This window comes from Metopolophium dirhodum, chromosome 2 (assembly GCF_019925205.1).
Source record: "Metopolophium dirhodum isolate CAU chromosome 2, ASM1992520v1, whole genome shotgun sequence".
NCBI classification, from domain to species: Eukaryota; Metazoa; Arthropoda; class Insecta; order Hemiptera; family Aphididae; genus Metopolophium; species Metopolophium dirhodum.
The window spans coordinates 8,813,397-8,830,925 of NC_083561.1; the positions used below are offsets into that span (position 1 = coordinate 8,813,397).

Consider the following 17,529-nt stretch of genomic DNA (forward strand, 5'->3'; position numbering starts at 1 on the left):
TACTGTTTCACTCGTATCAAAAAATACATTTGAAATTATTGTTAATATACAGATACTAACAGGAAGACTAAATGAAATAACTTTTGTTCAAATCAATACTTTAAATTTTTTTTATGTATATAATTTATAGTCTTTTGCTCTACAAGTACAATATAAAAAAATATTTTTATTTTTGAATACTGAAACTCTGGTTGTCTTCGCTCAGAATCGTTTTTCTTATACAATGATATTATATCATTGAATTCAAATTTAACAACATCCATTACAGTGACCCATTCATAATGTCCACCTTTTTAATATTTTAATTAGTGTTGCAGGTGTTATCTTAAGACAATTATTATTAAGAAAACTACACATTTACAATAAGTTCTTTAATTTATAAATTACAAAAGTTAGTAAAATCTATATAGAAAATAATATATTATAAAATAACCATATAAAATGAATATATACATACATTAATATACTTGAATGCAGAGACAAATTGATCCAATAAAATTAATTAATTAATAAGAGTAGGTCAAAAATGAAACGTAATAAAACACAAGGATACATTAAAAAGGCTGTTTATCCACATTGCTATTTTTAAATGTACATTATTCTAAAAATTGATCGTATGTTTCATTCGCTATGTCAGCAATTGTGGGTAATTCGGTTCTAAAAAAAAAAAATAATTTGATTAATTATAAATATTTCTATTAAAATAAATTATATTTATTAGTTGTTTGATATCTATCACCCCGCAACCAGACGGTTTTACACAGACATTTTTATATGCCATAAAAAAAATTTAAAAAAATTAATTATTATTTTATGATATTACTCATAAAAACAAAAAAATAAGACAATTTCCCAAATCTTTAAAACATAATTTTCACAATTTGTACACATTTTATTTGTTTAATAACTGGGAGAACGTCCTATAAATTTGGGGAGGGGAAGGCAAGTGGGGAAACTCCTAGAATCACTTAAAATATAGAGAAATATCAACATTTTCGATTAAAAAGACAGTTGATGTACAATTTACTAATCAATTTTATATTTGGTAGGGAGGGGGGATAACAAACAAGGTACAAATAAATAATAAGTTAAAACTAAAAATAGACTAATAATTATCATTAATCATACTAACTTGGGTTTTTTAAATGTTTGGTTCATAACATTTTCTAATGGTTCTTCTTCTTCTTGGATGGGTTCATGTTTCTGAAATAAAATATAAATCAATTTTTTTTTTATAATTTAGTGTTTATATTTAATTAAGTGCAGTGACAACTAGATCAACATTTTGTCCCAAATATGTGTTAATAAATTGCATATATTAACCTAACTATCTTTTTATAATTTATGTCATACTTTAATATTTTAATAAAAGTCATAACTCATTATCATCACATTTACTCCATTTCTTAAATGACAGATGAAATAAATTATTAGTTGAAAATCAGGATACAAGTTATATGTTTTTTTTTATCAACATAAGAAATTAAACCATAATAGCAAAATACATTATAATATTACTGCATAAATTGTACTTAATTTGATTTAAATTAAGATACAAATTAATTTCCTTATGTTCAATAGTTAGAAATGCAATAAAATATGTTCTGAAATCATATTAATAAGACTTACTGGTGAATGTCTGTTTGTGCATACTGCAGCAGAACATTTACAATACTTGGAACATGACAAATTCTTTTTTTGACACATACAAATATTTTTTAAACAATTTTTTATACATAGACACATTGGATGTCCTTCAGCATTCCTTTTTAAATTTAAGCGATTTTCACGTTCTTCGGAAGGTTCAAACATTCTGCTCTAAATGTTTATAATAAATTTAATTAAATTATATTTCAAATTAATAAATTATACTAACTCACCTCTCGTTTTAGCTTGTTCAAACGTCGACGTAATGGTGTAATATCTACACAATTCTCTTTGGTATCATCAACCTCAAAGTTAGTCTGTAACAATAATAATTGATTATGAATCACATCTAAAAATTATAACAGTTCTAACCTACTGGAGTTATAGGGGAAGAATTCATAGTTTTAGATTTTGAAGACTTTGAACGATGTGAACTAATACCACTGTTTACAACTGTTTGAAGATCTGATATTAGCTTATCTTTTTGATTTAATTCTTCTCTTAGCTGTTCAAATTTACTAAGTTGATCATCATAGATCCTGAATCGTTCCGTAAATTCACTACCATTACCTCCATTTGATGCACTTTCTTTTTCATTTAATTGCCTTAATAAAACTAGAATCTAAAATTAAAATATAATTAATAATTTCTGATGGCATAACTTTAAGTATAATAGTATTACATTGTCTTCATATTCTTTTTGGAGTTGTTCTACTTGCTTTTGATGTTTGTTCATTATATCTAATATTTTTTTTTCTCCGCTTTTCACAATATCTTTCTTTTCAAGTAAAGATGCCTAAAAACAAATCATCAAAAATATTAACCTTATAGGTAGCAAAGTACTTTTAAATCAAATTAAATTTATATGTTAGTATTAGTAATTACAGGATTGTTAATTTTAATTTATGAACCTAATAGTTGTCTTACTTTAAGTTCCTCAATTTGATTCTGTAACTCTAACATAGCTCTCCTATTATCGGCAGCCACATGGAATACATGTTTTAAGGCAGTTTTGGTATCAGCAATAGTTGTTAAATGATCAAAACGGTTTTTTTTTCATCAGTTCTGTTAACAAATATTAATTATTTAAAAAAATTCTAAAATCTTTATTTAATTTAAAAGTTTAGTTCAAAGAACATAAATATTGTATATGAATGAATGGATGTGATCTGTGCTTTTTTTAAAAATAGCAATAAGTAAATATTTTTCAATCTATAATAATAGTACTTGGATAGGAAGCAAGGAAAAATGTTGGAGCAAATAAATGAGGATAAGTTATATAAAAAATTAGAAATTTAACATCAAAAGTACATAAATAAAACATTGATGAGGGGGACGGAGTGGCCGACCGGAGTTTGATACCTCGGTCGCGGGCGGCATTTTTCTTCGGGCAAGTCACGGTGTCTGGAGAACAAGTGCCGCTATCCCCCACCCGGGCATGGCAGATACCTACGGGTGCCCAAATCAAAAATTCTGCCAAAAACAAACACTCACGTGTAAACAAATCAACAGTACCCTCCCCTACAGTACCACAGGCTAATGACCTAGTAATCAAAGCCTTAACCCTAAAAAAAAAAAAAAAAAAAACATTGATGACAAAATGTCACAAATGGAATTTTTATTAATTTCAGTTCATAATTGTTTTTTCAAAGACAATAATGTATCGGCATTCAGGTAGCATAAAATAACACTATTTTGTGCCAAGTAAGAAAATAATTTTAACATTTGGTGTGAACTTAAAAAGCACAAACACAGATATTTTCAAAACTTAACTAATACAAAAAATTATACTAACATTTAAGTGCATGTATTTAATTTTAAATGTTGCATACCTTCATTACTATCAAATATTTTTTGTCTAAGATCCATGATCTGAGCAGTTCTTAATTGTAATTCTTCAGTTATTTCATTTTTGTCCATTTTCAAACCATACTTAAACTCATCTGTGAGTCCTGTTGTTTCCAATTGTTCCTAAGATATTAATCATTATTAGACAATATAAAGATTTTGTATTTCATAATTCTTAAATTTTAATTACTTCACATCTCTGTATCATTTTGTATATTGTTTCTCGGTCTATTTCTAACTGCTCTAAAGTTTTTTCTGCATCAACTGTACTCATTAACACATCCAATTCTTCATTTACCCATTTTTGAATACGCTGAGCTTTTGGCATAAATGCCTCATCTCTTTTAACTTCAATAGCTTTACGAACTGCAAGAGCATCCTAAATAATAATTATAGAAATCAATAAACTAATAGATATTGAAAATATATTATAATATTATAATATGATCAATTAAATTACTTTGAGTCTTTTATTAACATTTGCAGCTTCCTCTAATTTACGTTTCAGAGCTGCTTGTTGCCTAACATGCAATCGTTCCATACGAATCATTTGATTTTTTTGTTTACGTTCATTTTCTTTAAGACGACAAAGTTCCCGATCACGTTCCAACTTAAATTGTCTGAACTTTTCATTTTCACTTTTCATTTGCTGAATTAATTTTACTTTCATAACTTTAATGCTCTAAAAATAAAACCCATACCATAAAAGTAATGAAAGTAAGAAATATAATAAAATTTTCTAAGTATTATTATCTAACTCACCTTAATTTCATTATTTAAGTTTTCTACTTTTTTATCATTCTTAGCTTTCATCTTAATAATTCGATCTTGTTCTAAACACTTCTTAGTTAGATTTGATATTTTTTGTTCAAGCTCTTGCAACTTTTTACGTCTTTGTTCAGACAGCCTGTATAATTAAAAAAAATATTTGATAAAAATCACAATTGTATAAATTATCATGTAAAATAAAGAAAACATACTTGGAATTAATATTATTTGTTTGAGCAGCTTTAAGAGCTTCTTCTAATTGATCACGTTCTTGTTTTAATTGTTCAAGTTTATTTTTTAATTCTTCAGTATTTTCTTCGGGACAGTATTCACCAATATGTGAAACTGATTCAATTAGTTTAGCAGCTAAATGTTCCTTCATAGCTAGTTCTTTATTTAGTTTGTTTAGTTCACGATTTAACTGTATAGTTTCCATAACCATTTGCTCTTTAGTTTGATCAGTTTCATTATCTGGCTCAGATACATCATCTTCATCCATGTCTTCAGTAGCAGTAACATAATCATCTCCAGTAATTTCTACTTCTGTTCTATTATGCTCATCCTACAAGTACATGAAAACATTATTTGAATTTTTAAGTTAGTCCTATTATAGTATTTCAGTAACATACCATAATTGAGCCAATTTTATGTTTTATATTATTAAATTCATCTAAATTGTTGCATTTCAGTGCATTTTCAAAATCTATTTTTAATTCTTCAAGATTTTTTTTCATTGTATCACGTCCAGTTTCAGCCTATTTAAAAAAAAAAATTAAAAAAGCAAAAACCTAATTTTATAAAAAATAAAGCATCAAATATTTACTAATAAAGCTTTCATGTTTAGTGATGCACTTTGTGTCATGTATTCACTTAATACTTGACTCATAGCACGAATCTTTTCTTGTAAATCTTTATTGGTTTTTTGCAATGTAATATGTTCTGGTGGGCAACTAACAAAACCATTAGTTTCCATTGCAACTATTTTTAATTTCAAATCCTGATTCTGAATAAACAAAAAAAAAATTAATACAAAAGACTGAATAATATTATTTTTAAGTAAAATTTTAATTAATTACTTCTTTGGAAAGTGCAGAAATCTGGGCAGTAATTGGATCCTGGTTTATAATGGGCTTATTTTTAATTTGTAATGCTCTATTAGCATACCTCAGAGTACTCACAGTTTCGTCCATATTATAGTCAGCAGGACTAATACATGCAATCATCAATGTAACAGAATTACCGCCCAAAGAGTCTGTAAACATCAGTTCGTAAAAAAAGAAAAATATTAGGTAATAATTAGTTTCAATTAATTAAATTAATATTTACCTTGCAATAAACGGGTAAGTTTGCTATCTCTATAAGAAATATGAGCAGATTTCTCACATAAGGAGGTAATAACATTTCCTAAAGACAAGAGACCCTTATTAATGTTAACACCTTCTTTAAATCGTTCACCAGTAGCTTTTGTTTTTTTGCTTCTTTCTGATCCTGCCAAATCTACAAGGTGGAATTTGGCAGTTGTATTGTTTCTAAACAAACAGTTATTAGTAAATAATAATTATATTATTTAGGAAAATATTTTACCCATTTTCTTGCATTTGACTTATGGTTAATGTAAATATACAATGGCTACGAGATGATTGAGCATTCATTGCAGTCGCTCCAGTTGCTCTACCACTAGAACCCTACAACAAGTATCATAATTTAATAAACAGAATATACTGTTAATAAAATATTTTAAAATTCAAATCATTAAAAATAATTACTTGTACTAAACATTGAAGTGTTGAAGAAAAATCAGATACACTTATTTCAGTTAATCCTGGAATACAAATTCCACGGCCATCTTCTCTAATATCAAGAGTAGCTCTATTAGGGGATAAGAGGTCATACACTTGTTCTTGATAAAGCTATAAATTAATTTTTAATTATTTAATATGTATAAATAGCTAAATATAAAACACAATCTTGTTATAATCAATAAATACACGGCTTGAATTGGATGGGTGGGGGAAAGAAGAATGACTACATTGATTACATTTTTTATTAGATCATCTCATCCAATATTTAAAAATTATATTACCTATAAGGAATTACTGAATTGTAGAAACGCAAGATTTAAATGTTTGGGTTTTTTACTTTTTTTTTTTAATTCAGCATTGAGTACAACTAATCCTTATGCCACTGGCTAAATATACATTACTGAAGCAATGTGGTAATAATTAATTAATATAATATGTACAATTTATCACCTATATTATTGAATCTGGTATTGGAAAAAGTGATCTGGGATAATCTTCAGGCCAACCAAATACGAAACTAATAGAGAATGAAAAGCATAGAGCGAGAGATTTTAAATGCAAATATATAATATTAAGTAAGAGAAGTTTACATTCAAGTGTATGTTTGAAGTACTTAAAACGAGCTTATAAAAGCAGTGATGGAGCAAAATCTGTATGAAAAGTACTGATGGGAAAACCAAAATAAGGGACAATATAATAAAAAGGAATGGGGAAGCTCTTTTTGGAGATCTGAATTAGAAGAAAAAAAGTAATAGATAGAGAAGGGTGTGTATGAGATGGATTGGTCCCTAGAGACCTAATTACCAAAGAAAAGAAGAATTACAATAAAACCAAAACCATACACCAGGTTCCTATTGATCTACCCAACCTTGTGTTTGCAGTTATAAAGTAAAATATAATAATAAGATAATTTTTGCAATATAATTGATGGTTAAAAAGCATAGGGAGTGCATTTTTGAACTTTAGCATGAGACTTTACTTTAATTTTATTTTCCCATCTAATTACTATTTAGAACTTATAATAAAATAAATTAATACTAAATGAAGGTGATAAATTTACAATTTGATAAAACTCAAATAATGGTATAATTATTATAAGTAAATATAATTTAAAAATAAAATACTTCGATAAATGATGCTTTAATTGAAAATTTAGCTTCTTCTGATTTATTTTGTACTTCATTGAAAATATTTTGGATGGCTCGTGGAATAATACCTTTTTCGTCTTCATTTTCATCATCTACAAAATTTGTTCCCATTGAATGAGTTTTACCTGAACCAGTTTGACCATAAGCTAATATGGTAACATTATATCCTAAAATAAAATCGGAATTGAAACTTTTTAATACAAAATTATTATATAAAAATATAAAAAAAAATTATGTTCTTACCACTAAACAATTTTTGAACTAAATCTTCAACAGCCGACTGATAGACTTGATTTTGAGAATGTTCAGTACTAAATACATAGTTAAATGTAAATGTTAGGTTAGCATTGTTATTCACAATTATCTGCTGGTTAATGGAATCTGCTAACACACAATTTGAACATCCACGATCCAATTCAGATTTTACAAGAGGACGAACACGAATTGCTACTCTTATGGAATCCATATTTTTAAGACTGGAAAAATAAATTATTTTTTTGAAATTAAACTACTATTAATGTATTTACTTAATTTCAAGTTGAAATGATGGCTAACATTAATTTTTTTTAACAATTATGAATACCTACTTAATTATTACTTTACTTTATATTTTGTTATAAAATACAGCTCGAGATATTAAAAACAACAAGAATCAATACTTAGGTTCCTATGAAGATGTAAATTCACTATTTTTTTTCTCTGTAATCTAGTGCATTAAAGCTTATTTGAGTTTATCCAAACCAATTTGATGTTGTTTGATTTAATATTTTAGCGTCTTTTATTAATATTTTAATCATAAAATCATAATATATTAAGTAGATATCAATTAAAGATAAATGTTAATGTATTAATGTCCTTGGTAGATAATATTCTTAATTTTAAGTTTAATAATAGGTCGTCACTACAAAGTTAAGCTAACAACACAGTATTGGTTCTGCTGAACTCAAATTTGCTATACTGTGCCTTGAGCATGGATAAGAGAGAAAACCAATAGTGCTAACATTATCTTAACGACTTATATTATTTTAATAATGTTGACTATAGTAATATAGTGATTTACTTACATTTTCAATTTATTATTCAAAGTACAAAAACTGATAAATTGTATACCTATGTTATAGACCAAAGAACGGCACACACATATTCATTTGTACGTTGAATTCAATGTTAAAAACTACTAAAAAGTAAAAACCGCAATCAGTAAATTGAAGGAATAATTAATTATGAAAATCACGGACCACCCGATTATAAAATATAGTTTGATGTTGGTACACTAAACTGAAACAATATTTTATTGTAATACAGAGTTTAATATATGAGATATAGTTTATAACTTATGAGTATTAACTAACAAATTTTGAGTTAAGTAATAATCACTTTATACCTATAATAGTATAATTATTAATTAGAACTTTTAATTTGAATTTACAACTTTTTCTAGAATAATTAAAATGATAAATTTTTTAAAAAAAAGTGTAGGATACGGACTACGAAGTACGAACGGTTGAGATATTCCAGTACCCCATCACCCGACGAGTTTACGAATTACGATTACAAATATTACAATTTGCATTTTACATTCGAATTCAAGAATTGACAGTTAGCTCGACAGTGTGACCAACAACACGAACTATACCAGTGAGGTCATAGAGATAATACTAAAAATTGTGGCTTACATCTGGTAATCGAGGAAGGGGACGGGACTGTATTACATGTTCCACAATTATTCGTTCCAATAGACATTTATTCCAAAAACTTATTGGAACAAATATTCGTAGGAACAAATGTAATTTGAAAAGGAGAACATTGGAACAAATGTTTTTGTCCCATATATCCTTTGGAACAAATATCATTGGAATAAATATATATTGGATTTTAACAAAATATATCGGAACAGATATGGTTCCCAAAAAAGTTCATTGAAACAAATGTACAAGTAACAATTTTGGAATAAACCATTTGTTCCAAAAATAATATATTCCAATAAATATTTTTTCCCCGCTTTGTAGTTTGTTGATTTGTTCCCATTTCTCGAGCATTGACATTTGGCGCACGCCGTTTCCGCTGGAGGTGTTTCAAATTTTGATCCCGGTATTTGCTTACTACTAACTGCTTATCTAACCGGTTATACGATGTTTTCGGTTATTAGCTCGGCTATTTTTTTATTTTTTTTTTAAATTTTATGTATAAAATAATATAAAATTTTGAAATATTATTGTTTAATTTATAATACCTACAATATATAATTTTCATTTTTATTGTTTATTTTATCATACATTATTATTTATTTATATGTATGTCTGTATATCAAATTGTTTATTTTATTCATGGCGGCCGGCGGGGCGATAACAAACATGAGTGGCTGGGTGATACATTTTATACGGTGTACTGGCGGAGTAATAACAAACAAATACCATACCTTGGTAAATACCGAATCTCAGTGAATTTTCAATTTATTACTGTTTCCAAGTTTCCAACTTAGGTTAGGACTTATAGGGCTATTGTTTATTATAATATTACGTTACAACATAATAAATAATAAATTTAGGTATACACTATACGGGTTTTTCGGTTATCGATTCACGGTTGCCGGTATTTTTTAAATACTGGTATACCGAAAATACCGTCCACCCTACAGAGTTTCGTACCTCTGGCTTTTGCTGCTCGGGTCGATTAAATTTGTAAGAACAGAAATTAGCCCTCTGATTTCTTACTCAGGTTACCCTGCAGTTTATCAGGTCGATAACTTATTTTTGTTATACTAAAGTACTAACGATGATTTAGGCAAGTAAATGTAGAAATAACGGCAGGACTCATTTATCCTGTATATAGGTAGTATGTTTCGAAATGTGTGTCATCAATGAGTTGGTATGTCGTATGTGTAAGGTTTATACACGAATCACGTTATCGTGTATCGTGGATTTTACTGTAATGTATAGCTGGCGCCAAGATATCAAAAAACTTTTAACCAATCATGATCATGATCATAATGACATGATCCATGCATAATAATTAAATAGGTATATGAGCACTTACTTGGTACTTACATTTGCTGTACCGTCTTTCCGCGGCTGTAGACAACTGCTATCTAATATCTACATTATTATATGACAATTATACCTATATTAGTAAATAGGGCCCAGTGTCGTAACCAGGCTACTTGAGGTCTGTCTGCAAACCAAAATCTTGAGGCCCTTATTTTCTTTTTCAATACATACCACAAAAACTTTTTTTTGTAATTTTTAATGTCAGCAGAAAAAAAATTAGACTCAAACATAAAAAAAATATAACCTAACCCCCCCCCCCCCCCCCACCATAAAAAACCGGTCCATACTACTCTTATTTTTGTGTCTGTGTACACGATAAGTATTGGATTTTCCACAAAATTGATTTTGGTTTTTGGTGTAACTTTTAAACAAATAAACGTATACACATGAAATTTTCACTGGTCATTTATATTAGCATTTTCTACACACGATAAAATTTGCAAAATATTTTGATTTGTTTTGAACTAATTAAGAACATTTTCAGTTCCGAATTGTATTAGTTTTTTTTTCTAAGGATGTCAATAAAACTTTATTCGTTGGGTAAAAAGTTTGAAAATTTAATACAAGGCTCCTACTATATTGTTACAATGACATTTGAAAAATATTAAAAATCCTTAGTCTTATTTTTTATTTACAAGCATTTTTTTTTTTTTTTTATTTTTATAATTTTTATTTACAATCTGTTACAATAAAAATGGACAATAAGTAAAATAGATAATAGAATAAGTGGCTTGAGGAAAGGACGGATTTAAGAAGCCTTCCAGTGAAGGCACTTTGTCAGCTGTTTATGTACATTTCAATAAGTTAACAATAAAGTTATGAATAGAAATAAAGATTAGGTAGTTAACTAAATAACTAAATTAATAGGTCCCGACACCACCGCCTTTTTAGTCTTTTCCTAGGATTGTCGGGTATGTTTGCCGACGCAAGTCCTTTGATTAGGGGATTATCATGATTTTTAACAGATAAGTTAAATCGTCTATAAAAAGTTCTAGCTACATCACAGACGGGTGAGATGGCGAGATCGTTATGTAGGGTCTGGTTGGACACGTAGAAAGGTGCTATAGTTATGGCTCGGAGCGTTTTGGATTGGAAGCGTTGGATACGGTTAGTGTTTGAAATTTTTGCAGAGCCCCATAATTGAATTCCGTACGTCCACATTGGTTTAAGATAAACTTTATATATTAGAAGCTTGGTTGGTGGTTTTATGTGGTTGGGGGTTAGGAGAGAGCGGAGAAGACGAAATCGATTGTTTAAGGATAGTAGTTTGCTGTGGAGATGAGGAGACCATGTGAGGCGTTGGTCAATAATTATGCCTAGATAGCGAGTGCTCTGCGCGGTTGGCAAGATTTGCTCATTTAAAGTAATAGATGGGCATATTCCCTTCCTAAGAGTGAAGGTACATTGTATAGATTGAGATTCGTTTATTTTCACACCCCACACCTTATACCATTTTTCGAGGAGGGATAGGTGTTCTTGGATATGCGAGGAAGCAATGGATGGATCATGGTTATTGGTTAAAATAGCTTTGTCATCGGCAAAGTCAGCGATGAGGCTAGTGGGCAGCGTGGGTTGATCAGATACGAATATATTAAATAACAGAGGAGCAGTGACTGCGCCCTGGGGGACTCCTGCATTTATGGGTTTTGGTGAGGAATTAGATGAACCATAACATACCGAGAAGAAACGATCTTCTAGGTAGGACTTGAGTACCAGATAATAGGTAGACGGTAGGATGAGTTTCAGTGAGTGAGTAAAAAGGTGATATGTAAACTGCGCTCGAGTTTTATCAAATGTAAAAAGGTGACATATGTTACATAATATGTAAACTGCGCCCGGCTAAACTTTTAAAAATTGAATAGCTATATTTTTGACAAATTAAACAAAATTACAGAATTACTTATCTAAAATTACAATCTTTAATATATTTAATTCGTTACATCCATAATATTATAGCATAAATAATTAATAGAATAAAATTAAAAATTAAAAAAAATATATAATCTTAAAAAGTACAAAATGTTGTAACGTTTTGCGTTTATTTTTTGTCTTAGAATTTTGGTATTTAAAGGGTACATTTATACTATTTAGTTTAATATATGTAACTCAGAGGCCGATTAGTTTTCCGAAATTTAATTTTTTCAATTATTTTCAAGCTTTTTTCGCGCTGCGAAACAAATTGTTCGGCCATCGTGACTTCACTGATTAAACTGAATACGACATGTACTAAGTAGCCCCATGCCGGATGTAGTGATTGATAAGCCATCAGTAGATGCCGTATTACTGCAATAACTATTCGATAACGTGTTGGTATTTATAGACAACAATATAATTTCTGTGATATAATTGCAAAAGTACACAATCATAGTGACTTTAATAATTCAAAAGTTTTATATATTTTACAAACGGCGCACAGCTTAAGTTGTAAGTACCTTTTAACATGGATAAAAATTTGGGCGCAGTTTACATTATACCTTTTTAATATGGATAAAAATTTGGACGCAGTTTACATTATACCTTTTTAACATAGATAAAAATTCGGGCGCAGTTTACAAAAAAAAAGGTCATTTGGGCGCAGTTTACGTATGCCCTCAGGACTGGGTATAGGTAGGGTGTTGGAGGACGGAGTTTGCGGTGGTGCGTTACCTGTATTTGCTGTTGCTTCTGCGTATGATTGGTTTGTTCGAGTACTTGGATTTTGCGTTGATGGTTGCAGACTTGACTGGTAATTGGGTTTCGTAGTTCGGTTGGTTGATTGCGATTGGTGATGTTGGTTGTTATGTCTTGAGTTGGCTGGTAGGCGGCGACGTTGTTGCAGCTCTTTGTATATAGCACAGCCTTTGTAGTTGGCTGGGTGTTTGCCTTCACAGAGAGCACATTTGGCCGGCAGGTCAGGTGATTTTGTGCAAGTTGTGGTAAGATGGGTTCCACCGCATTTCACGCAGCGAGGAGAGTGTGAGCAATAGCTTTTTGTATGACCGTATGTCTGGCAGTTTTGACATTGAGGAATTTCACGGCGTTTATGAGGTTCCTCAACTTTGATTTTGGTGTTGAGTAGGGCCGTTATGTTGAATATTTCCTTACTAATAGATTCAGGAGCAAGGTCGACAAAGAATAAGGGCAGTGGAATTTTGGTTTTTTGGTGTTTTATGTTTGTCACTTGCCTTACGGTGAATCTTAATTCTTCAAGTGCTGATGCTATTTCAGTAGGATCGGTTGTGTGGTGAATATTTTTAATCACTGCTCTGAATGATTTTTCAGATTGAAGCTGAAATATATGGTATTCTGCTTTCTCATCGTTTAAAAAGTGGATAAGTGTTCTATAGGTATCGGGTGTATTTGTTTGGATTTTTAAATGCGAGGTAGTTGATTTGCAGATAAAGCTATCCGGTCCAATTATTTCAGTAAATGCATTTCTAAGATCGGCAAAGTTGATTGTTCCTTTTACGTATAATGGTGGTGGTAGTTCTATTTTTCTTGTTTGAGTAATTACGTGTTCAGATTCATTTTGATTATAAACATCATTATTATCGGCAATATTTGGATCGCTGGAAGGTTCATCTGTAGATAAAGATAAAGGGGAGAACCGGTTTGGCGAGAAGAATAATTTTGTTTTTTTCCCCTGGTTGTCGCTTGGAGTAACAGAAGAATTAGGAAGACTACGTTTCGAAGACTTTTGTTGTTGCCATTCAGAGTTTGATGATGTAGAATCATTATTAATTGTATGGGTATCTGATTGTTTTACTGTCTTAATTGGCGGTATGGTTTTGGGTAGATTATTTTTAATTGGATTCTTGGGCATGGTGCAGTTGTCTAATCTGTAGTCCAAAGGTCACCGTGCTGACGGCGCCCGAGGATGACAGATAGTGATATTTTGCGTATTTTAATACTAACTGGTTAATTAATAATTTAATTTTAATATTATATTATATTATATTATATTACTTGAGAGTTGGGATGGCTGCTGGGCAAGTGACTTGCAAGCGTGAGTTTGAAGTTTGTTGTGTAAATATATTTTTATGTAGAGTAGGAAACAAATTAGATTAAAATCCGTTAAGATTAACGAATATTGCATAACACGGCTCAGAGACGACGTATCGTACGTGCGTACTGCGTGGCTGCCCGTGAGGAACTGTTACAAGCATTTAAAGTTCAAATCTTGACAAAATACGCGGAAAAATCACGAAAATTAGCAAATTATTTTGAGTTGAGAATTATAAAAATTTTTCTTTTTAAATCTAAGATTTGAAAATGTAATACAAGATCATCCATGAGTTTGTCTACCTTTATCAAAAATAAAATGTCTACAAGAAAGTCAAATTAAATTTTTATGAGCGTTTGAAATTCATATTTTCACAATATTGTATATTCACTCGATTTCTCATGTAGTGGTTTTGTTATTTTATTGTTATTCAAAAACGAATAACTGTAGATACATGAAAATTTAAAATTTTCATTTGCTATACACCATAAAATTTTAAAAATATTTCAACTTTTTTTGAGCTGCATATGGACATTGTCAATTTTAATTTTTTTTGTTTTTTTCCCTATCAATATCAATAACATTTTATTTGTTGGGTAAAAAAGAGTGAACATTTAATGCCAGGCTCCTGATATATTTTTACAATAGCAGTTGAAAAATATTAAAATACATTTGCACAATATTTTTTATAAGCATTTAAAGTTCGAATTTTGACATTTATCAAATTAAAAATGTAATAAATCAGATAAATGAAAGTCGCTTTGCTGTATAGTAGGTTACAATATTGGATGAGTCTATTTTGTCATGATAAGTAATTAGTGTCTTAGAAATAAATGTATCCTTATGTATGACTAGGGCTCGGATTTATATTAAGTAATTACATTTTTTCTCTGCGACATGATAAATTAATTTCGGCAAGCGATAAATTCGTTTCACAAGATGTTTGATAAATTGAGCTATATCTAAAAATATTAAAAATACATAGGCACAATTTTTTTTATGAGCATTTAAAGTTTGATTTTCGAAAGAAATTTATCAAATTTAAAATGTAATAATTATTTTGTAGTTAAAAATGTATAAAATGTTCAACTTTTATAGCTAAGGTTTGAAAATTTAAAACAAGGTTTCACATAAATAGGTTAAATATAAATTACTTTATTCACAGGTATATCATCAAATATAATTGGTTATATTATAGGCTGACTGACCGTTTTCGCTCAGAATCGTTTTTCTTATACAATGATATTATTATATCATTGAATTCAAATTTAACACCATCCATTACAGTGACTTACTTGTAACCTACTGTACAGCAGAGCGACATCAACTTAACCACCTTTTTTTTAATAATACATTTTTTGAATTCTTTAGCACATACTTTTGTTATATAAATACATATAAACCCGAGCCATACTTATGACTATGACATAATTATGTCCAATATTCGAAGATGCTATTAAAAGTTTGGGAGTGCCCCCCCCCCCCCCGTGATTATAATTTATAAGGTATTTTAAGGTTTTTTTTAATGTTGTTTACGGCATTTTCACAAAATTATAATGTTCTTCTACAAATATTATAAATATTGGTACCTATATACCTATACCAATACCTGTAATTATATAATTAGTTAGTTATAATAATTACATAGAACAACCAGTTTCTTAATACTAGGATTAGTCACCGAGAAGTTAAACTAGATCAAACGGACTTACCTGTTAATTAAAATATTGTTATCTAAAAGATATTTTTTTAAATTTAAATACCGTTTTATTAATCTTTTTTTTAATTTTCAGCATCGAGTAATACATTTTTGAGATTTTTAGGGCAGTAAGATCCCAGTTAGTGCTGTCCAAATATTAAATACATGATAATAATTTAATATTATTTACAAATTGTTTACTACATGTTTCCATGAATTCAATCGTTATTAGGTAGAACTAATTTATAGAAATACTATAGTATTAGGTACTTGATTTATATAAGACACGTTGAATTTTCTTTTCGTTAAATCATTTCCCACATGGGAACTACGCAATTTCTATATTTTGATAACAAACGACCTTAAAACTAAAATTTTGTTGACTGTTGTATATAAATTTTATCCATAAATCATATTATAGTAATCTGCAGCAAAGATCGACGAGTTGCAAAAAAACCTAATAAACAATAATCTAAAATACTGCGACGGAAGATTGGTTGAAAAAGAATTGAAGTATTGAACCGATTGACTTAAATCATTTGTCAGATTTTCTCAAACACTACTCGTTTAGTAGGTAGTGCTTTAAAATTGTACTGCCGCGGTCGTCCAACTTTCTTTCTAGTTTCTTGTGCCAATAATGTTGCGATTTGTGACTTGTATGCGATTGGGATAGGAATTTTGATTTTTTGTCGGGAAATATTTTTTTACCTCTAAGATTGGAGTAGTCTCTTGATAAGAGTATTCTGTTAGATTCTGAGTGGAGAGATGAATGTATTGATTTTACAATGTTTTTTTTTTGCTTTTTTAATATTTCGCCTAAATTAGACAAAATAACAGTGGCTACTTTTTTAGTTTTGTGTCTTAGAAATTCTTTAGTCTTACCTAGGTATCATAAGAAATATTATTCCCCAATTTTTTAATTACTAAATTTTTAAGAAGTATTGGTTTATACTCAGGGCAGATTTAGGAATTTCACAGCCGGTACGATATTACATTATCAAATGGTAAAAATTACACCCAAAATTATGCACATAAGATCACAGCCCGGTGCAGACGCACTGCTTGCACATGCCTCAACACGACCCTGGTTGTACTGATACACACCAACTTAACTGTCAAATATTCTTATAAACTAATTTATTTTAATATTTTAATTTGAAAAAAAGTCTAATGGAATAAAATATATGTTTTTGATACCTACAAATAATTCCAATACCATTTTATCCTACTGGTTAGAAAATCAGATGTGTTGGCAATATAATTGTAATAGGCATTACCAGTTATTTTTATATTCTTAGAAAACCCTCATACTTCTGGCCGATAGATCAAATAAGTATGATTGACTGGGTGTCAAACGAACACAATATACATAGTTATTGTAATGAACTAAGTACTAAATCGAATAACTTTTACTATTCTGATGCGATGATTGGGAGAATTATTTTAGTACCTGACACCTAGTTAATTTTAAGACAATAATTAAATAATATTAGTAATCTTCTACAAGAACTCTGAGCAAATTAAAAGTAAAGGAGAATTCAATATTGTTAACGAATTCAATCATTGCGTTTAAACACGTAAATATACA

General features: G+C 29.3%; 1 protein-coding gene across 1 annotated transcript; it reads right to left on the reverse strand.

Moving 5' to 3' along the window:
- Positions 1 to 356: 356 nt before the first annotated feature.
- LOC132939288 (chromosome-associated kinesin KIF4) lies at positions 357 to 8,764 on the reverse strand. Its single transcript, XM_061006375.1, is given in 22 exon segments — positions 357 to 657; positions 1,133 to 1,203; positions 1,630 to 1,818; positions 1,881 to 1,964; positions 2,024 to 2,269; positions 2,330 to 2,443; positions 2,575 to 2,744; positions 3,480 to 3,618; positions 3,686 to 3,874; positions 3,956 to 4,177; positions 4,258 to 4,402; positions 4,476 to 4,825; positions 4,893 to 5,018; positions 5,087 to 5,266; positions 5,340 to 5,515; positions 5,590 to 5,792; positions 5,848 to 5,948; positions 6,030 to 6,173; positions 7,190 to 7,380; positions 7,457 to 7,689; positions 8,278 to 8,390; positions 8,452 to 8,764. Coding segments are annotated over 20 exon segments (3,324 nt in total). The 5' UTR covers positions 7,680 to 7,689; positions 8,278 to 8,390; positions 8,452 to 8,764; the 3' UTR covers positions 357 to 596.
- Positions 8,765 to 17,529: the final 8,765 nt, after the last annotated feature.